General features: G+C 45.3%; 1 protein-coding gene across 1 annotated transcript in view; it reads left to right on the forward strand.

Moving 5' to 3' along the window:
• The window catches only part of mrvi1 (murine retrovirus integration site 1 homolog), a 127,073-nt gene that overhangs the window by 69,790 nt on the left and 34,393 nt on the right, over positions 1-22,890 (forward strand). Inside the window, exons 10-15 of the mRNA XM_080190082.1 lie at positions 3,116-3,219; positions 7,957-8,007; positions 8,104-8,691; positions 14,448-14,526; positions 15,660-15,777; positions 19,756-19,786. Of these exons, the coding sequence (XP_080046208.1) occupies positions 3,116-3,219; positions 7,957-8,007; positions 8,104-8,691; positions 14,448-14,526; positions 15,660-15,777; positions 19,756-19,786 (971 nt within the window). The remainder of the gene's footprint in view (positions 1-3,115; positions 3,220-7,956; positions 8,008-8,103; positions 8,692-14,447; positions 14,527-15,659; positions 15,778-19,755; positions 19,787-22,890) is intronic.

The following is a 22,890-nucleotide window of genomic DNA, read 5'->3' on the forward strand; positions in this document are numbered from 1 at the left end:
TAAGTTCCACTTCAAGTCAGACAACATTGACTTGGAAATATATCACTGCTTGTTCGCTGTTGCTGGGTCATAATCCCAGAACTCCCTCCCTAATTGTTTCAAGTATAAGGACAGCAGTCTTCATTAGTATGTTCTCAGGGAGAAGTTTTTGTTGAATTGTTCTTAAGAGGTCTACTTTCAGAGGTATCCTCATGGCATAATCACAGGACTACAGAAAGCCAGTGGTGTCAGTCAAACTACTTACATTCTAAACCCAAAGGTCCCTTTTTAATCTCAAACAAAAAGTACAAACATCCCCTTTTTCCTAGCAAACAAGATAGGCGTTTGCATCCTGTGGGTTACCTAAGTTACACACTGAACACCCACAGTTCTCATGCATTAACAAATGTGTGTTCTACCTGTCACAGTCTTAATGGCCCACATGCATGTTGACATTGGCTGTATCTCTAGGTGATGTCCCTTGTCTGGAGAATGTCAATGCCGTGGTGACTGTTGTTCCACTGCGGTTACTGGGGACAGGTGGACATCTGGAATTGTATTCATAACAGTTGTTGAGATCCCTTCTCCTTGACCACTCAATTTCTATAAAGGAGCAGCTCCATTGGTTGAACATATATACATATGGTTGAGCCTGCATAACTGATTGGGTTTTTTCAACTCCCACATTGAGTTGCCAGCTGTGGAATTGTAGATCATTCTTCCTCCTGGTACCTTTGCATTGTCCCTTCAAGTTTGTTTGGTCAGAGGTCACAATTTCTGCATTTTAAAACAGGTCAATCGCTCCCTTTAGGGACAGCTTGTACTTTTTGGATAGTCAGAGGCTTTTCCCCATGGTGGAATTGTCAATTACAAGGAGGCACAGGTTCAAAGTGAGAGGGGGTAAGTTTAAGGGAGATTTGAGGCAGATGTTTTTCAGACAAAGAGTGGTGGATGCCTGGAATGCGGTGCCAGAGGAGGTGGTGGAAACAGGCCCATTAGCAACATTTAAGAGGCCACTGGGTAGGTACACGAATAGGGAAAGAATAGAGGGATGTGGACTGAGTAAGAGCAAAAGCTTTTTTAGTTTAGTTAGGGCATCATGGTCAGCACAGGCTTGGAGCGTTAAAGGGCCTGTCACTGTGCTGTACTTTTTTTTGTTCTTTATTCTTTTTCATCTTGTAGTAGGCTTGTAGTCACTGAGGGGTCTCTCATGCCTAAGAGCAATCTATCTTAAACCAGACCATCTTTTAGCTGTTCACATTCACATGGTCCTGCAGGAAGCATTTGCCCTGACACACCATTCATTTTCATTCTGAACTCCAGTGTTGAAAACATACCTTTCATATGTAACATTCACTCGGGGTTTAAAATGTGCGTTGAAAGCTTTCAAAACCTCGGTCTTTTTTTTGCTCACCAGTTTGATTTAGCAGACCTTCCCCACTGGTGTTCAAAGCAAGACTATTCTTATCGGTTCAAGTTTATTCACTAAGTCACCCAGTCATTCTATTAACCTGAAGATTTGTATTTTTGTGTGTCTTCTGAGCTGTGTTTCATTTGCCCATTTTCCTTTGTTCTTTTTGGACCTTTCTGAGTTTTTGGGTTCTCTCTTTCAGTTCCAGGGTTCAAGAATCTAAATTTTCTTCACTTCAGTACACCATGTTTTCTATATAAGGACATCAGTGTATTCTCAATGAAAGGTCTTTATTGAATTGATCTTAAGATGCTTGCTTCCAGGATCAACCTCATGGCATGGTCACATGATGATGGAAAGCCAGAGGTGTCAATCAGGCTGGTTGCACTTCAAAACCCAAATGCTAACAACACCGTGGATGTATCTACATCAGATAGTCTGCAGTGGTTAAGGAGATGGTTTACCACCACCTCCTCAAGAGAAATTAGAGATGGGCAATGAATGCACTGCCAGCATAGCCCACATCCTAAGAGTGAATAAATTAAAGGAAAAAGTGATGGCACTATTTTACCTGGAACATGAAGTATGAGCTGTAATTGTGCACATCATCTAGACTGATATCTCAATCAACGTATTCCATATGCAAGTGTCTTCCACTGAATGAGAGCATAAACCATGGTCGTGTTTTCCCCTGAAAGTAGATCTAAAAGCTCTGGGATAACCCCTGGGACTTGCACTTGGAATCATTGATTGACTTCCATGTAGAACTCGTAGAATATGAGCTCCCTGGGGATTGGTAATTAATCACGTCGAGCTCACATACCGAGCCCTATATAAAGCAAGCCCCTGAGTGGGTCTATTAGAATATCGTCCTGGTTAGGATCTGTTTGTGTTCGCCACAGGTTTGTGGTTTTGCTTTACTTTATTTTGTGGAATAACACACTGTTCCTTCACAGCTGACGGCACAATGGCACAGTGGTTAGCACTGCTGCCTCACAGCTCCAGGGACCTGGGTTCAATTTCCCAGCTTGGGTCACTGTCTGTGTGGAGTTCGCATGTCCTCCCAATGTCTGCGTGGGTTTCCTCCAGGTGCTTCAGTTTCCTCCCACAGTCCAAAGATGCACGGGTTCGGTAGCCATGCTAAATTGCCCCTTAGTGTCCCGGGGAGATGCGTAGGTTAGAGTCATTAGCAGAGTAAATATGTGGGGTTGCGGGGATAGGGCCTTGGTGGGATTGTTGTTAGTGCACACTGATGGACTGAATGGTCTTCTTCTGCACTGTAGGGTTTCTATGATTCTATGACTTGTGAAGTTATTGTAAGATCCCATGACTATTTTGAAGAAGAGTAGGGGAGCTGTGCCTGGCACCTTGGGATCATTATAATGATCCCAGGCACAGCTCCCCTACTCATTATATACCCCTCAACTAATATTATAGAACAGATCATCTGGTCATCAGACACATTGGTGTTTGTAAGCATTCACTGTGTGTAGTTTGAGCACTGCATTCCCTACATTACGACATTTCAAAAGTACTTAATTATCAGTGAAAGGTTTTGTCGGGGGTGGGGGGAATGCATCTTAAGGCTGTGGATGGCGCTATAGAAATGCAAGTCCCTCAGTCTTTTTTTTCAATGCCTTTCTAGGGGAGAAGGGCTTTGGCCTGCACGTCGAAAGTTTGAACCACACCCGCTAATTGTAAACACTGTAATGATTCTGCCACTAGGTTCCGATCCACCCACGGCAAACTGTATGGGGACAACCGCCGTGCCTTCAACTCAAGCAGGGGAGAAACATCCTTCATCAGCCAACAGGGACAAAGACATGAAGGTAAAAAGTCTGCATTTGGAATGTACGGATCTCTTGGGAGCTGGGTGGGGGTGGTGGGGGTGGATGCTGGTGTGGCTGGGAATATGCAGTACTGAATTCTTCTCTTGTTAACTAATAGCTGTCATAGTTTCTACCAGTTCATGAGCTGTTTTTCTTGGAATTAACCAGAACGTAAATCTAACATTGGGCTTCACCTTTGACCCGGAGATGAGTACAGAATAATAACTTTGGCAGATAAACATCAATTAGATATGGCTTTCTGCAGCGTACACAGCGATCCTCATCATCTTCGCACAGCCAGGAACAACCAGGGGAGATGCTGGTCTCTTGGTAATGTCAGAGCAGGCTAGTCATCCAAAAGCTCAAGCTAGTGCCCACCCCACCCCCCCGCTTCTTCCCGGAGCAGAGTTTCAAATCCCACCAGAACAACTGGTGGAATTTACACTGAAAATTAACCTCCAGTCTCAGTAACGGCAACTGTAAAACTACCCGACTGATGCTGCCTAGGGAAGGAAATCTGCCATCTTTACCTGGTCTATAGGTGACTCCAGGCCTGCAGCCATATGGTTGACTCTTAACTGCCCCCTGATATGGTCCAGAAAGCCAGCCTCAGCTCAGGGGCAATTGGAGATGAGTAACAAATTCTGGCCTTGCCAAAGAAGCCCGTAACCCCTGAGAAAGGATTTTAAAAATGAGTGAAATATGACTGTTTTAACTAGTACAATAAGAAGTCTGACAACACCAAGTTTAAGTCCAACTGATTTATTTGATAGTAAAATCACAACTTTTGGGGTTTCTCCCTTCATCATTCACCTGACGAAGGGAGAAACCCCGAAAGCTAGTGAATTTACTATCAAATAAATCGGTTGGACTTAAACCTGGTGTTGTCAGACTTTTTACTGTGTTTACCCCAGTCCAACGCCGGCATACCCACATCATGTTAACCAGTACAACCCAGTGACGTCAGCATCCCTCTGTATTTAGGACAACCCCATTACTAAAGTGATCTGTTTAAAGTGGGGGAGTTGATTTAGCATTTAGCATCGTCGCTATTTCACACCTGTTGGACATTTTAACATTTCTCCCTCCTGACGATAGATACTTAAGGTGAAACTATTTTTATTTGAACTTTCAAATATCTTTACAATTTGGGGTGATTGTATTCTTCAGAATCAAATAAGCACACCTTCCAGTTATTAATTCAGCTCGGTCACAGTGTGTCTGTCATGTCTAATAACAACTTCCATTGCTAACTTTATCTTTGCTTTTTCTGTTTATGCGCTGTTGTGAGAAATGTTTGGGTCTGATTGGGTCACAATAGTGTAGGAATTGCTTATTCTTATCCATCTACTTCCAGTCCCGAGGCGGATACACTCACACTCACCACCCACTCTCACCTCCTGCTGACACTCACCCCCCACTGCTCACACTCTCACTCCCCCTGCTTACATACACCCCCACTGCTCACACTCACCCCCCACCACTCATACTCACCCCCCTGCTCACACTCACCCCCCACCGCTCACACTCACCCCCCACCACTCATACTCACCCCCCTGCTCACACTCACCCCCCACCGCTCATACTCACCCCCCTGCTCACACTCACCCCCCACCACTCACACTCACCCCCCACCACTCACACTCACCCCCCTGCTCACACTCACCCCCCACTGCTCACACTCACCCCCCACCACTCACACTCACCCCCCACCGCTCACACTCACCCCCCTCCTGCTCACGCTCGCCCCCTGCTCCCATTCACACTCACCTCCCACTCCCGCTCCTGCTCTTAGTCACCCTTCCTCCCGCCCACACTTACCTCCCGCTACTGCTCACACTCGCTCCTCCTGCTCACACTCACCCCTTCCACCTCCCGCTCACACTTCCCCCCCCACTTCCTGCTCACACTCATCCCCCACTGCTCACACTCATCCCCCCTCCTGCTCACATTCATCCCTCACACCCTCACCTCCTGCTCATACTCACCTCCCACTACTGCTCACACTCACTCCTCCTGCTCACACTCACCCCCTCCACCTCCCGCTCACATTTCCCCCCCCACTCCCTGCTCACACTCATCCCTCACACCCTCGCCTCCTGCTCATACTCACCTCCCACTACTGCTAACACTCGCTCCTCCTGCTCACATTCACCTCCCATCGTTCACACTCACCCCCTGCTCACACTCAACCCCCCTCCTGCTCACTCTCACCTTCTGCCCCTGTTCACACTCACCTCCCACTCCCGTTCCTGCTCTCACTCACCCCCCCCCCGCTCACACTCACCACCTCCCACTCACAGTCACCACCTCCTGCTCTCATTCTCCCTCCTTCTGCTCTCACTCACTCCCCCTCCTGCTCACACTCACCATCTTCCACTCACACTTACCTCCTCCCATTCACACTGAACCCCTCCCACTCATACCCACCTCCCCTCCGCTCACACCCACCTCCCCTCCGCTCACACCCACCTCCCCTCTGCTCACACCCACCTCCCCTCCGCTCACACCCACCTCCCCTCTGCTCACACCCACCTCCCCTCTGCTCACACCCACCTCCCCTCCGCTCACACCCACCTCCCCTCCGCTCACACCCACCTCTCCTCCGCTCACACCCACCTCCCCTCCGCTCACACCCACCTCCCCTCTGCTCACACCCACCTCCCAGGATACTGGCTGGTTTTGCAAAATCCTGCTAACTGCCCTGGTTTGAGACAATTCACACCTCTTTAATCTGTGATTATCCCTCTCTCCACTCACACTGTACCTGTAAAGACTTGATTACCTGTAAAGTCTCGCATTTCAGCCATTCTTCACATACTAATCTGTAGTCATCTTGCAATTGTGTCTCTGCTTATATATGCCGTGTTTGTGAACCCAACTCTTCACTCACCTGTTGAAGGGGCAGCACTCCAAAAGCTCGTGAGTCCAGATAAGCATATTGGACTTTAACCTGGTGTTGTGAGACCACTTATTGAAAGGACAGTGCAAGTAAACTCAACAATAAATTTCAAAAGGGAATTGAAGTAAAGGTATTTGTCAGGCTATGAAGAAACAAGTACAGAGTGGGATTAATTGTATTGTATTTTCAAAGAGCCAGTGCAGATTTGATGGGCCGAATGGCTTCCTTTGTTGCTGTATCATTCCATCGTAAGGATTTGAAATTTTCTCTACTGGCAATACAAGGTGAAGGCTCATCTGGCAGTATGTCACCATAATTGTGGGTTAAATCAGGGATTAGTGATTATGTGACTCGCAAGACTTAGAATTTAAAACCTCATTGAATGTCCATGGAAAAGAATGGCAGGGAGGATAAGATATGTACATCTCAGAGGTGTTGTGAAAGTATGAGCTGCAGTATAATCATGCACAAGCCTTTTATTTCAACATGGATAGACTGAGACTTTTTACTCTGGGGCGTAGGAGGCTGAGGGGTGATCTTATAGAGGTCTATAAAATAATGAGGGGCACAGATCAGCTAGATAATTGATAGCTTTTCCCAAAGGTAAGAGAGCCTTAAAACTAGAGGGCGTAGGTTTAAGGTGAGAGGGGGGAGATACAAAAGGGTCCAGAGGGGCAATTTTTTCACACAGAGGGCAGTGAGTGTCTGGAACAAGCTGCCAGAGGCAGTAGTAGAGGCGGTTACAATTTTGTCTTAAAAGCGTTTAGACGGTTACATGGGTAAAGCGGGTATAGAAGGATGTGGGCCAAATGAGGGCAACTGGGACTAGCTTAGGGGTTAAAAAAAAGAATGGCATGGACAAGTTGGGTCGAAGGGCCTGTTTCCATGCTGTAAATCTCTATGACTCTATGTTGGGAATGCACGCCAGGGAAGTGTGAGGGGAAGCACTGTCACAACATCGGAGGAGCAGGAGAGGAATACTTTGAGCATTGACCATGGCTCCAATTGTATTCAGGGGAGGGACAGTTGTAGAAAAGCAATATTGGAAATCAGTGGTGAGAAATGGCTTGCGTAACACTTGGCAAGCTTCTCCCTGTGTTTTGTCCAGAAGAAGTTCCAGATGGGAAATCATCTTCCGTTTTGGACAGACACGGAGGGCAGAATTTTCCTGCCGCATTTGCCCCAAGGCTGGAAGTTCCCACCCGAGGTCAATGGACCTTTGCACGGTCCACCAGGTTTTCTATCCCGCCTGCTACAATTGGCGGGCTGGGCAATGGGGAAAGGGCAGCAGTGGTAGGGCTAATTGGATACCTCTTACGAAGTGTTGGCATGGGCACAACAGCCCAGAATGGCCATTTTCTATGCGGTATGATTACAGAGGAGTTGGTGAAGCTAAAACTATCATTCCAAATGAAGGTTAGAGGTCAAAAGCAGACGTAGAACAGAACAAACTGGCGTAAAGAAACAACAGTAAGAAAAATAATAGAAATCATTGGCAAAGTCTCCTCTATTTTCAGCATGGATAACAGGGTCACCGTGGCAAGGAAGTTTAAATTAATTCTTACTGCAGCGTGTTATGTTATCAACAGTTTCTATTGGTTACGAGGCTAGAATGAGCTAAGCTGTGTTTATTGGACAGATCCCTCAATTCCAGTGCAAACTGCAAATAATATTAATTATGTTGTGAACCTTAATCAGTTCTGAACTGTCGTAGCATAAAGATGGCAGGTTGCTTGGAACATGCTGTATCAGGGACTTTGTACTTTCTACATACAACCTCGGTGTCACAGTAACCTTGCCTTGTTTTGGTGATATAAGATGTCATTCACTTATAGCTTTTGGAAGTGCCTGGCATAAGAGAACAAGACATTCAACTACATTCTGAGGTTAGTCCTCTTATAATATGGATCATTTAATTACGACTTTGTGAGCCACCTCGTTTTCTGACCGGCTTTCTTTTTAATCCTAAACCATCATACCAGAACCACGCAAGAAAAGTATCTCCGACCAGAAAGCCTGTGGAAGCCAGGAAGTTATCTCCAGCCGCAATGGCCTCACAAGTCACTCTTCCCACAAAGCTTTTGGAGGCATCAGACCAACTGAATGCCCCTGATTTCCTGGGAACTGGCAGAGAATCTAAATCATTGGACAAGGGCGACCACGTCAAAGCAGGCCCCAACACAGATACCAATGGGGAAGGTGAGTTGGGTAGTCCTACAAAGCAGGGAGCTCCCGAGTCGAGGGAGTTTTCTTTAAGGTCTCCTCAGGTTCTGGTGTCTAAATTAACCGTTTTGAAGCCAGTCACCGAAAGCAGCGAGCAGGCCGCCTCACGCCCCAGAATGCCCTGCAGGGCCGAAATCAAGTCGTTTAGTTCACAGCCTCTTTTGCGTGCCGTCTCCTGGGAATGCCTGGAGGTCGATGAGGAACTAAGCCTGCCCTCAAACTCACCCCCCAAGGCGACGGAGAGATTTGGATTCAACGACGTGTTTGACTCCAGTCAACTAAAGCCATCCAGCTGCAAGGACCTCCCCGCTCAACCGAAGATGCAGAAGCTTGCCAAGCTCCGAGAGGTAATCCTGATACCTGCTTAGAGGGTATTCTGCAGAGAAATCGCCTGCACGCTGGGGTCTGAGCTTATCCCTTTAAAGAGCATTGAAAGGCTATCGCATATACTTTCTATCCGTAAGCATGGCATAAACAAAGAACAAAGCTGCTAATGTCTTGCCTTAATCCAAGCGCACACATTGCATGTATTTCTTCTCACCTGCTCCGGTACACCATGCTGTCAATCCTTGACAGGAAATAAATTGGCAGAGAATGAATCCTCAACCTGCTGTTGTTCACATGTGCCATTAAGAGCTGTCCTTTGCAAGAACTTACAGCTTACACCAATAAACATCTGCCATATATTATTAAAGACGTTATATCTCTGTGCACTTTCTGCCTATAAAACTTATTTTTTGCTGCCACAGTTCTGTCATGCTTCCGGTATCACTTTTTTCTTCCGATAGCAATTCCAGCCTCCACATTTATAATGGGATCTGCCTATGTAAACTAGTCATGCTGTAATTACACCCAGCCACCAGTGATGGCACTGCTGTGTTGCAATCTTTCATCTCTCAGTCTCCAAGCCGGTCAGCAGAAACAGTTCAGTGCTTCAACCAGCTCCACACCTCTGCTGAGCAAAATTCTGTAAGTTTTTGGCTACAAGTAATAAAATATGTCATTGAAATAAGGCAAAAAATGTATGACTTTAAAATGGTTGTTTAAATTGTATCAGAGTCACGCCTCTTTGTCTGCAAACAGTTTGTGAAAAAATACATTGCCAGGGAATTTTAGGACAGTGCATTTTTAAGATTCAGGGATATTCACAGGTTGACATTACCACCCCTGTGTGTCTTGCTAGTTTGTGTCTCTCCATTACTCTTCTCTCCTCTCATTCTCTATAATTTCGGTATCAAGGAAGAAGATACTGTCCAGGTCATGGTGAAAGAGGAGGTATTTCAGACACTTGAAGGATTTAAAATTGATGAGGAGGTATTAGATAAGCTGTGTGTACTTACAAGTTAATAAAGCACCAAGATTGGATGAGATGCACCCAAGGGAACTGAAGGAAGTGAGAGTGGGAATCGTGGAGGCACTAGCCATTGTTTTCCAACCTTCCTTAGATTTGGGGATGGTTCCAGAAGACGAAAGAATTGCAAATGTTAATAGACTTGTTTAAAAAAGGGATGTGAAGATGACCCCACTAGTCAGTTTCAGATGGGAAATCTTTTAGACATGACAATCCAAGAGAAAATTAATACTCGCTCATCTAAATGCAGGTAAATCATGAAGAACCGGCATGGATTTGTGATGTTTTTTTGGTGAGGAACAGAGGGTTGACATGGGTACACACCCTTTAGTCTCTCCATGGACAGCTATTAGCAGCCTTTTCCCCTGGTTTCTGTGGCTATGACTCATCTTTCATTCCCTCCCCCTGCAGTTTAAATACCTCTCACTTTCTATGCCATTTAGCTTTGACAAAGGGTCACCTGGACTCAAAACATCAGCTCTTTTCTCTCCTTACGGATGCTGCCAGACTGGCTGAGATTTTTCAGCATTTTCTCTTTTGGTTGCCAAGGGTAATTCTGTTGATGTAGTATACATTCCAAAACCATTCAATAAAGTGTCACACGATAGACTTATGAGCAAAATTGGGGTCCATGGAATAAAAGGAACAATAGCAATGAGGATAAAAAAAATAGATGGAGTGACTGGAAACAGTACTGGTGAATGGTTGTTTTCCATCTTGGAGGAGGGATAATTGCGAAGTTCCCCAGAGATTAGTGTTAGGACCCTACTCCTCCTGATTTATATTAATGATCTAGACCATGGTGTACAGGGCATAGTTTCAAAATTGGCAGGCGATATGAAAACTTGCCCATGTCGACCTGACATTGCCAACCTGTGCCAAGGGATGGGCTCCAGTGGGAGCCTGATGGTGGTGGTGAATTCATATAGATGTGGTGGTGGCTGGGAGTGAATGGAGGAGCTGGGGCTGCTGATGATGGTCACTGGGGGTGTGGAGATGGTGGGTGCTGGCTCAGACTGTGGGGGGTCGGGGGGAGGGGTGGTGTTGTTGGAGAGGAGGGGCCAATGATTGGGGTGGGGAGTGGTTTCCCTGAGACCTCCATGGTGGAGTGGGAGGAAGGTTTTCTCCCAGTTATGATCGAGATGCCCTTTAAAGAGTCTCTGTGCAGTTGAGTTTTGCTGGTGTATTGAGGCTATGCTCCCTCTGTGTAATGGCATGATTCTTATTGGCAGAGTGGCAGATCTGGAGAGAAAGTGCCAGAAACAGCACTTTGCTGTTTTTTTGATAAGATTTAGCCCAATGTAAAATAAAGGGTACATGTACATGAATCATTGTAGATGGCAGGACAGATTGAGAGAGTTGTTCATTAAATATACAGCAGACTGGACTTTATTAATAGGGACACAGAGTACAAAAAGTTATGTTAAACCTGCACCAAACACTGATTTGGTCTCAAGTGGAGTATTGCAAACAGTTCTGGGCACCTGAATGTGATAGCAATGGAGAGAGTGCAGAAAAGATTCATGAGGATGGTCCCAAGGTTGAGGAGATTCAGTTGCATAGAAAGCTTGGAGAAGTTGGGACTGTTTGCCTTGGAGAAGAGAGAAAGTTGAGAGGAGATTTGATAGAGGTGTTTAAGATCATGAGGGATTTGGACGGAGTAGAGGGGGAGAACTTGTCCCCGTTGGTGGAAGCTTCGAGAAGCTGAGGGCACAGGTTTAAAATAGTTTACAAAAAGAGTAATGATGACAGAAGGAAAAATATTTTAATACGAGTGAATAAGCTCTGGAAAGTACTGCCTGAGAGTATGGTGGAGGCAGGATTAACTGAGACTTCCATATAGGAACAAGGTCATTACCTGAATACACATTAGCTGATAACACAATTAATGCACAAAATTAGTTCACATTGGGTTAGGAGTATTTTATTAGCTTGGATAAAGCAGAACAGAAAGGAAAGAGTTGGGATAAATGGGTCTTTTTCTAGTTGGCACGATGCAACTAGTGAGGAGCCTCACGGCCTCAGGCCCCAGTTGTTTACAATCTATATTAATGACATGGATGCAGGGATAGAAGGTACTATAGCCAAAATTGTAGATGACACCAAAATAGGCGGGATAGTAAGTTGCAATAATGAAATAAGAAAGATACAAGTGGATATGGATAGGTTAAGCAAATGGGATAAATTTGGCAGATGGAGTTTAATGTGGATAAGTGTGAGATTATTCATTTTGGTAGGCAAAATACAAAGAAAAATTATCTAAATGGAGAGAAACTTTAGAGTCCTTCAGTACAGAGGGATCTGGGTGTCCCTGTACATGAATTACAGAAACTAGTAGATAGGTGCAGCAGGTAATAAGGAAGGCAAAAGAAACTTTGGCATTTATTGCCAAAGGAATAGAATATAAAAGTAGTGAAGTGTTACTGCTACTCTACAAAGTATCAGTGAGACTGCATTTAAAATATTGTGTGCAGTTTTGATCCTCTCACTTGAAGAGGGATGTAGTTGCATTCTAGATGGTTCAGAGGAGGCTCACTAGATTTATTCCAGTGAAGGGTGTGTGTGTGTGTGTGTGTGTGTTGGTCTTAACAACACACTTAACAAGGCTGAATAAACAAGGCTTGTACTAGTTAGAGTTTAGAAGAATGAAAGGAGATCTCATTGAGACATATAAGATGATGAATGGGATGGATAGGATAGAGGTGGAGAGGCTCTTCCTGCTCAGAAAGGACAGTAGGACTAGAGGGCACAGCCTCAAGATAAGGGGGAGGCAGTTTAGAACGGAGTTGAGGAGGAACTTCTTCACTCAAAGGGTGGTGAATCTCTGGAATTCTCTGCCCGTTGAAGTGGTGGAGGCTGCCTCGCTAAATATATTTAAGACGCGGGTAGATAGGCAAGGGGATTAAGGGTTATGGGGAGAAGGTGGGAAAGTGGAACTGAGCCACGTCAGATCAGCCATGATCTTATTGAATGGCGGGGCAGGCTCGAAAGGCTAGATGGCCTACTCCTGCTCCTATTTCTTATGTTCTTATGTTCTTACAAAGACACATTGAACAGTTTAGGCTGATACTCCCTGGAGTCTAGAAGAATGAGAGGAGATCTAATTGTGCTATACAAGATGATAAGGGAGATTGACAAAATAAACGTGAACAGGATGTTTGCTCTTGTGGGGCAATCTAGAACAGGAGGCCATAGTTTTAGGATAAGGGGTGGCAGATTTAAACCAGAGATGGGGAGAAATTCCTTCTCTCAAAGGATCGTGAATCTGTGGATTTCACTCCTCCAGAGTGCAGCAGATGTTGGGACACTGAGTAAATTTCAGGAAGAGATGGACAGATTTTTAATGAGTAAGGATTAAAAGACTGTGGTGAACGGAAATTGGAGTTGAGGCTGAAATGAGATCAGCCACAATTGTATTAAATGAAGGAGCAGGCTGGAGGGACTAAACTGCCTACTCCTGCTCCTAGTCCTTGTGATTTTTATGAAAAAGAAAGGATTGTGGAACTACAGGGAAAGGGCACGGAAGTAGCATGAGGCGAATTCCTTCAGAGGGCCAGCACAGATATGATGGGCCAAATGACCTCCTGTGCTGTGACCATTCTGTGATTCTCAAATTCTATGGTTTCTGTCTCTCTCCCTTTTGCATGTGCCCATTTTTCTTTATCTGTTTTTGTTCTATCTGCATGTATGTGCATGTCCACATGTGAAAATGTTTTCTTTTTGTGTTTGAACAATTAATGTGTTTTTTAACACTGTCTCTCCCCTTTTTTTGCTCTCTATATCAGCTTCTCTGTCCTTTCTCTTTCTCCTCCTGACTACTCTTGCTGTTCCCCCTTCTCGCACTCTCTTTTTCCCTTCCCACTTTCCCTTCTACCTCCCACTAACCTTTCCCTTGCCTTACACTTTGTTCTGTCTCCGTATCTCTCTTCCTCCCGTACGATGATCTCAAGTACCAAGCACCTTTTGACTTTCTACTGTGGTAAAAGGCACTATGTAAACGCGAGGCCTTCTTGTGGTCAGTAAAGATTGTGCTGTCTCAGAGACAAACATCTTTCCTGCTGGAAGCTCAGGGAATGAGAGGCAATTGCCAAGAAATATAGCTTTCCCTGCATTGACCACATTTCTTTCTTTGTTCCAAGAGGCAGTTTTGAAGGGGGGTGGGGGGGAAGGACAGTGAGGTTATACCATTTTTTGGGCAGAGTGAACTGGGGCAGGTCTCTCTCAATCTCCTGATGGCAGGACAAAGGATTTTGCCTTTAGTCACAATGTTTGCTGTGTTGGTCCAATGATTAATCTTTGTAAAATAAGCCTCACCTCTTTGACGTATGGGATGCATCTCATACACGCTGAGGAACAATGTGTGACAAACCGCCTGATTTAAAAGCTAAAGTAGCAATATAATCTGACATCATGCCTACCTCAGCTTCCTGTACAGCTTCTAACCTGTGGACCCAGGATAGTCAATCGCTACAAGTGATGCCTTGTGGTTAGCGCATAAAAATCACAGGGGCAATTAAGACATTTGTGTGATTTATATACTGGTCTTTATGGTAATTGTAAGGTGTTTTACGATATTTGTGGGATTTTTTTTCATCAAAAGATGCAGCATTTTAGTACAGTCCCACAATAGCCATTTTCATTTTGCTTGGCTGGGAATCTCTTTCTGTATGCTGAAAAGCAGCCTCAATAATTCCAGGAGTAAAGCATTCTCCAGTGCCAGACAGGTAAAAGATTTCTTTTTATTTAAACCAGGAAAATAAAATGATGAGGAACCAAAACCTGTCAGCATTGAGATTACCGGATCTCAGTGAAACAGTCGAGCAGGACAGAGGTAAGAGGCAGCAGCTGAAGCAGGCACAGATTTGTGTGTGTGTGTTTGTGTGGGTCTACGTCCTGGGTGTATGTGTTGTGTGTGTCCATGTCCTGGGTATGTGTGTTGTGTGTGTCTATATCCTATGTGTGTGTGTGTTGAGTGTGTCTATGTCCTGTATGCACATCTGTGTCCTGTGTGTCTGTGTCCTGAGAGAGAGTGTGTATGTGTGTGTGTGTGTGTGTGTGTGTGTTTGTGTGTACGTGTGTGTGGGTATTGTGTGTGTTTATGTCCTGTGTCTGGGTCCTGCGAATGTGCGTGTCATGTGCATCTATGTCCTGTGTCTGTGTCCAGGTCCTGTATATGTGTGTGTGTATGTGTTTATGTTGTGTGCCTATATTGTGTGTGTGTCTATGTGTGTCTATATCCTATGTGCTTGTCCATGTCCTCTGTGTGTATCTATATGTGTTTGTGCATGTTTGGTTTGTGTGTGTGGGTGGGTTAATGTGGGGGAATATTTATGTGTTTGTTGGGGGTGTATGTATAGGGAGGGCAGTTGGAAGTGTTTGTATTTGAGTGCGTGCGTGTATGTTGGTGGGGGGGGGGGTCCTGTGGTCTCTATGAGTATGTCATGGTTGGGCTATTTGTATGTGTGGGTGTGGTGAGGGATGTATGTATGGGGGGGAGGCACAGTATGGGGTATGGTGTGTGTGTGTTAGACAGTTGAGCAGTGTGTTGGTAAGTAACAGATGTGTGCTTTGAATTGCAGCAGTGTTGCTGTTGTAGCTCCTAGACTAATGGAAAACATTGATTGGCCTGTGGGGGTGGAATCACCTGTTATATAAGAGACGTGAGCTGTGTTGAATTAAATAGTTTTAATTTCTTTGCGCAGTGAAAATCTAATTAATTTTGTTGACGTTGCCCTGGGTTGACTGACTTTGAGTTTAACCCCGGGGGAGCCACAGAGTGAACAGCATCACGGTTTTGACTGAGTTCTGACCCCTTTCTTTGCAAGCTGTTTAACACCCCCATATTCAGGGTCACAAAGTGATCCTCTGCTGCAGTCACACTGGGTAAGTTAAGAACCTTTGTCTTTTGGCATTTGGAAAGGTCTAACAGTTTATGGAAATTTGTTACTGCAATTTGTTTTTAAGGTCCCTCTCCTACCCCCTGCCCAGCAGCCGACGGGAGTAAAGGTAATTCCGACATCACACCAAATATCCCAGACTCATTGCTGCGGAAGTTGAAGGTTCACCGGTCACTGCCCGGAGGGTAAGACGTTGCAGCTTCTGAGTGACAGGCTCTGCTCTCCAATCTCTACCCCTTCCTCTCTCCATTTCTATCTCTCTTTCTACCTCTGCCTCTCTCTCTCTATTGCCCTTCTCTTGTATCTCACTCTCTGTCTCTCCTGCACCCTTCACTCTCTCTTACTGTCTCCTTCTCTCTATCGCTATTTCTCACCTCTTTCTACTGCATCTTTATCTAGGGGATTTTCACAGTAAGTTCACTGCAGAGTTAATGTAAACCGACTTGTGACTAATAAATAAACTTTAACTTTTTCAGTTTATTAGTGCCATAAGTAGATTTATATTAACTCTGCAGTGAAGTTACTGTGGAAATTCCCAAGTTGCCACACTCCAGCGCCTGTTTGGGCACATGGAGAGAATATTTAGCATGGTCAATGCACCTAACCAGCACATCTTTCAGACTTTCTCTCATATCTCTCTTTCTGTATTTCTCTCACTCCTTTTGCTCGATCCCTCCCTCAGTCCCTCTTTCCTCTCCCTTTCTGACTCTATATCTCATTCCATATCACGCTCATTCTCCCCACTTTTCTTCCCGTCCCTAAACTCTGTCTTGCTTTCTCACTATTTGTCCCTTTTCCTCTTGTCTCCTTGCCTTTCTGTCTCTCTCTGCTCACTTGCCTGTTTCTCTTTATGTCTCTTTCCCTCCTACTTTCTGTCTTTATCCTCCTCCAGCCATATGTAGTCTCTCTCTCTCTCCCATTTTCTTTTCATTTCTCTCTCCCTTTCCTAACTTTTCTGTCTGTCTGTCTGTCTCTCTCTGTCTTTCTCATACAGGAAGTTTCTCTGCTTCCCATAACCTTGTATTTGAAAAGTGTGGAATGGAAGAGGTCAGTGCCCTAGGCCTGTTATTGATGAAATTCATGACCCACTGCTCAACAGGCAGGAGGACTGAGCTCTGTGGGTTTGGCAAGAACTACAACAATGATTCTGTTTGGACAACAGAACTGCACAATCTGATAACAAAGTGAATCCACCATTTGAAACATGATCATCATTCATCAGCTTGCATTTATATAGCACCTTTAAATGGAGTAAAATGTCCCAAAGCAATTCACTGATGAACATTTCCAAACAATTGATTTGGTTTGATTTATTACTGTCACATGTATTAGTATTGAGTGAAAAGTATTGTTTCTTGCAAGTTGTACAGACGAAGTATACCATTCATAGAGTATATAGTGGAGAAGGAAAGGAGAGCATGCAGAATATAGTGTTACAATCATGGGTAGGGTGCAGAGAAAGATCAACTTAATATGTGATAGGATCATTCAACAGTCTGATGGCAGCAGGGAAGAAGCTGTCCTTGAGTCGGTTGGGATGTGGTTTCAGAGTTATGTATCTCTTTCCCGACGGAAGAAGGTGGAAGTGAGAATGTCCTGAGTGCGTGGGGTCCGTGATTATGCCGGCTGCTTTTTCGAGGCAGCGGGAAGTGTAGACAGAGTCAGTGGATGGTTTGCGTGATGGACTGGGCTATGTTCACAACCCTTCGTAGTTTCTTGTGGCCTTGGTCAGAGCAGGAGCCATACCAAGCTCTGATACATCTGGATAGGATGCTTTTTATGGTGCATCTGTAAAGTTGGCGAGAGCTGTAGTGGACATGCTGAATTTCCTTAGCCTTCTGAGAAAGTAGAGGTGTTGGTGGGCTTTCTAAACTTTAGCATCAGTGTGGAGGGACCAGGACAGGTTGTTGGTGAACGAGAATTGACACTGGATTTTAAAACCCTTGGTCAGAGAGGTGGGTTTTAAGAATATCTCAAAGGAGAAGGCAGAGGTATAAAGATCCAGTGAAGGAATTCAGAGCTCGGGATGCAGGCAGCTGAAGGTATGGTCACCAGTGGTGGATTGATGGAGATCAGGGATGCTCACGAGAATTGGAGGAGTGCAGGTACCTCAGAGGTTTGTAGAGCTGGAGGAGGTGACAGAAGAATGGGGGAATGAGGCCGTGGAGAGGTTTGGAAACAAAGGTGAGAATTTTAAAATGCATTGCTGGACTGAAAGCCAGTGCAGGTCAGTGAGGGGTGAACACGACTGAATCCAACTTAGGATACAAAGGCAAGGGTGGGGGTTGCAGCAAGAGGTGAGCTGGGGGAGGTCCAGAGTTGGGCGATGTTATAGGAGGAAAGTAAAACCACAAATAACCAATTTAACTAGTACCAGAACTGAGAAGTTATATCAAGAAAGGCTGAAAAGGGCCAGGACTCCTTCCTAAAGTAGAAAAAACTGAGGGGTGACCTGATCTTAAAATTTTGAGGGGATTTGATAGGGTAGATGTATTGAAGATGTTTCCACTTGTAGGACAACACAAATATAAGATAAGTCCAATAGGGAATGCAGGAACAACTTTTTATTTCCCAGAAAGTGCTGAGAATGTGAATCTCAGTGCCACAGGGAATGTTTGAAGTGACTAACAAAGACACAGTGAGAGGTCACACAACACCAGCTTATAGTCCAACAGGTTTATTAGGAATCACAAGCTTTCGGAGCACCGCTCTTTCATCAAGTGACCTTCAGTTCACCTGACGAAGGGGCAGCGGTCCGAAAGCTTGTGATTCCAAATAAACCTGTTGGACTATAACCTGACGTCGTGTAACCTCTCATCTTGTCCACCCCAGTCCAACACCAGAATCTCCACATCGTGGCTTATATAGATGCATTTAAGGGAAGGCTAGGTAAGCTCATAAGGCAGAAAGGAACTGAAGGACAGGGTGATGGGATTAGATGAAATGGGTGGGAGGAGGCTTGCGGAGAATAAACACGGGCGTTGACCCAGTGTTTCCTGGGTTGCCAACTCTGGTTGGAGACGTTCTTACAGATTTGTTCATGTGACACTCTGACCACATGATGAATGACCGCGTGATGCTTAATCACATACCTTCTATAGATGTTACTTCATTCGCCCCCAGAAGGGTTGAGTTGCCTGTAGTGGAGTATTTTCACCTCTGGTTTCACACTGTGTGAGTTCTGTCCCTTGATTGCCGTGATTTTGGTGTTCCAAAATGAACTGACTGCTTCCACTGCCACTACTAAGTATTGCATTTTTGTACTTATTGTATTTAATGTATTATCTCATATGAAGCTTGTGACAGCACAGTTGAACGCAGCCTGGTTTGTAGCGAGTCGGATCTGAAAATCCTTTTCTAAAATCAGCTCTCCCAGCACAGTCTCCCAGTTGTAATTGACTTAAATGCTACGATTAAGTGAAAGAGTAATGCAGATCTTACACACACTTCCACAGCTGCAACCACAGCTCCCCACCCCCCCCACCCCGCCTCCCGGCGCAACTTCCCAATTCACACTTGCACTCCACATGGTCCCAGCTGGTTGGGGGCAATGTTATCAAGCCCAAGACAGCTAATGATGTCCCAGAGTGAGGTTTGGGCTGGACTGGGGGTGGGCAAGTGGTGGGGAGTGACACACTGGAGCAGGAAATGTAAACTGCTAACCTTCCAAATTGGCAGGGGCAGTGCTTGGGGGTGGAGTCCCCCAAATCCAGGAAAAGAGGGTGGCACAGTGGTTAGCACTGCTGCCTCACAGTGCCAGGGACCCGGGTTCAATTCCGGCCTCGGGTCACTGCCTGTGTGGAGTCTGCACCTTCTCCCCATATCTGAGTAGGTTCCCTCTGGGTGCTCCGGTTTCCTCCCACAGCCCAAAGATGTGCAGGTTAGGTGGATTGGTTGTGCTAAATCACCCATTGGTATCCCAAGATGCATGATTAGAAGGATCAGCCATGGTAAAAGTGTGGGTCATGGGGATAGGGCAGGGGAGAGAGCCTGGGTTAGATGCTTTGTCAGAGAGTCAGTGCAGATTCGATAGACCGAATGGCCTCTTCTGCACTGTAGGGATCCTATGATTCCAAGACTGTTGGAAAACCAAGTTAGATTGAATGGCTTTTTGTGTGCCATAACTCCCATGTCACTTACGATTTTTCCTTTTTCTCTTACAGTCTGCCTCCCCTGACTGAGAAGGAAATTGAGGTGGGTGTTTTTCATTTCCCTGCCAACAGCAGTTTGTACTGTGCCAGAGTATAACTCCATTAAAACATCCTCCCTTCATTGAAAATGTAAACCAACATGAGCATAAATGTAACAAGTCTCCCATCAAAGGGCCTGTCGAAGTCTCCTGTGGCTATTTATGACGTGTCTGTCTGCCTGGAGGTCACAGGGCAGATTCTCAACTGCAGAGAGTCCTGGCACCAAGTCAGCAACAACTGGCTGTCTTCTCAGTGCTGACCGAGGCTGTACTAGGATTAAACAGTTGGAGCAGATCCATTCCTAAGATCAACGACATATTTAACACCTATTTTCAGAGCCTCTCCCACCACCCCCACAGTGTGAGGTCCCAATTCAATCCACACAGTAAGGGTAGCCCCAAAGATGTGCGGGTTGGGTGGATGGGCCATGCTACATTGCCCCATAGTGTAACAGGGTTAGCAGGGTAAATACAGAGATAGGGCTGGGTGGGATTGTTGCTGGCTCGATGGGTTGAATGCTCTCCTTCTGCGCTGTAGGGATTCTGTGTATCAACTGGTATTTAAATAGGGCCTTTAACTTCACAAATGTTGCTTGTTTGCGGTTAAAGACCGGAGAAAAGAGGGAGAGGTTATGAGATGTGGCCACCAATTTAATCCAAAACATAGAAACATAGAAGATAGGAGCAGGAGGCCTTTTGGGTCTTCAAGCCTGCTCCGCCATTCATTACAATCATGGCTGATCATCCAACTCAATAGCCTGTCCTGCTTATAGAAACATAGAATCGAAAGCAGAACACCATGGATGCTGGAAATTATAGAATTATAGAGTCCTTACAGTACAGCAGGAGGCCATTCAGCCCATCGAGTCTGTACCAGCATTCCGACAGAGCATTTATCCAGACTCTGTCCCCATACACTTACATATTTATCCCACTAATTCTCCCAACCCATCCATCTTGGGACACTAAGAGGCAATTTAGCATAGCCGATCCACCTAACCCACTTTGCAGTGTGGGAGGAAACAGGAGCACTGAAGGAAACCCATTCAGACACAGGGAGAATGTACAAATTCCACACAGACAATCACCCAAGACTAGAATTGAACCTGGGTCCCTGGCGCTGTGAGACAGCAGTGCTAACCACTTTAGCACCCTACAAATCCGAAATAAAAACAGAAAATGCTGGAAATACTTAGCCAGTGAACAGCAAAAAAAGGCACTGATATGGTCATTGATCAACTGGAAAAATAGTTGTGGGAGGGGGCCTGAGTAGGACTGGAGCAAGGAATTATTCTCATAGCCTACAAAAAGCCAGACATAGCTAGTACTGTGCGGGTACACATAGGAATATTGGAGGGAGTGAGTGGAGGTGAAGGAGATGTTGTTCAATGTGAGAACCAGGCAGAGGAGGGTGGTGGTGGGTGGATTCTGGTTGGACCTCCCTTCCGAGAAATAAACAGAGCGCTCTGACAGTCCTGGTCGGGGGGTGGAGGTGTAGAGGGATTAGATGTCCATACTGAAGAGGAGATGGTTAGGACTAAGAAGCTGGAAGCTGTTAAAATAACAGAGGGCATAGAATCATAGAGGCCTGTAGCATGGAAACAGGCCCTTCGGCCCAACTTGTCCATGCTGCTTTTTTTTTTAAACCACTTAGCTAGTCCCAATTGTCCACATTTGGCCCATATCCCTCTATACCTATCTTACCCATGTAACTATCTAAATGCTTTTTAAAAGACAAAATTGTACCCGCCTCTACTATTACATCTGGCAGCTTGCTCTAGACGCTAACCACTCTGCATGAAAAAATTGCCCTTCTCAACCCTTTTGTATCTCTCCCCTCTCACCTTAAACCTATGCCCTCTAGTTTTAGACTCCCCTACCTTTAGAGAATGACACAGAAGAAACACAGATCACATCAGAAGAGGCACAGATGTGAATGGAAAGAGACTGGAGAAGAGGAGAAAAAAATAAAGACCGGAAGAAGCCTATTACATTTCTGACTTTGCCCAGTTAGAACATAGAACAGTACAGCACTGGAACAGACCCTTTGGACCACAATGTTGTGCTGAACATTAGGCCAAATTAAACTGATCCCTTCTGCCTGCCTTCTTCCGTACCCCTCTATTCCTTCCATACTCATGTGCTTACCTAAAAGCCCCTTAAATGCCCCGATTGTATCTGCCTGCACCACCACTCCTGGCAGCGTGTTCCAGACATCTACCACTCTCTATGTAAAAAAATTTGCCCCTCACATCTCCTTTGAACTTCCCCCCCCTCTCATCTTAAAGTGTATACCCCCTAGTATTAGACATTTCATCTCTGGGATTCTGACTGTCAACCCTATCTATGCCCCTTATAATTTTATAGATTTCTATCAGGCCTCCCCTCAGCCTCCTCCGCTTCAGAGTAAACAACTCTAGTTTGTCCAGCCTCTCCTTTTAGCTCAGACCCGCTGATCCAGGCAACATCCTGGTAAACCTCTTCTGCACCCTCTTCCAAAAGCTTCACATCCTCCCTGTAATGTGGCAATGAGAATTGAATGCAATACTCTTAAGTGCAGCTTAACCAAAGTTTTATAAAGTTCTGATTTTAAACAAAGACCTGAAACAGGCGCTGGAATTCTACTGCCTCGCCACCACGGAATCGGAGCAGGGGAGGGGTGGAGAATGGAAATGTCCGTTGACATTGGGCAGGAATTTCCAGTTTTGCTCGAGCAAGGCTGTAAAATCCTGACCGTGAGCTCCTTTTCTCTCTCCATAGATGCTGCTGGATCTCTGAGTATTTTCAATAACTTCGATTAAATTATCAAAGAGGTGGGTTTTAAGAAGGCCTTAATGGAGCACCGGTAATATAAATAAAATAGTCCAATTTCAAAGGAGGTGCAGAAAAGAACTGGGTCGTATGCACATACATCTTTGAAAGTGGCAGGGCAAGTTAAGAAGGCTTTGTTAAAGAGCATGATAAATTCTTGGTTTTATTAATCAGCACAGAGTCCAAAAACAAGCAACTTATTTTAAACCGTTATTAAGCACTGGAAGGACCTCAGCTGGAGTGTTGGGTTCAATTCTGGGCAGCACACTTTAGGAAAGATGTCAGGGCAGTGAAGAGT

The sequence above is a fragment of the Carcharhinus amblyrhynchos genome, chromosome 6 (genome assembly GCF_965287045.1).
Source record: "Carcharhinus amblyrhynchos chromosome 6, sCarAmb.v2.hapA, whole genome shotgun sequence".
Taxonomy (NCBI): domain Eukaryota; kingdom Metazoa; phylum Chordata; class Chondrichthyes; order Carcharhiniformes; family Carcharhinidae; genus Carcharhinus; species Carcharhinus amblyrhynchos.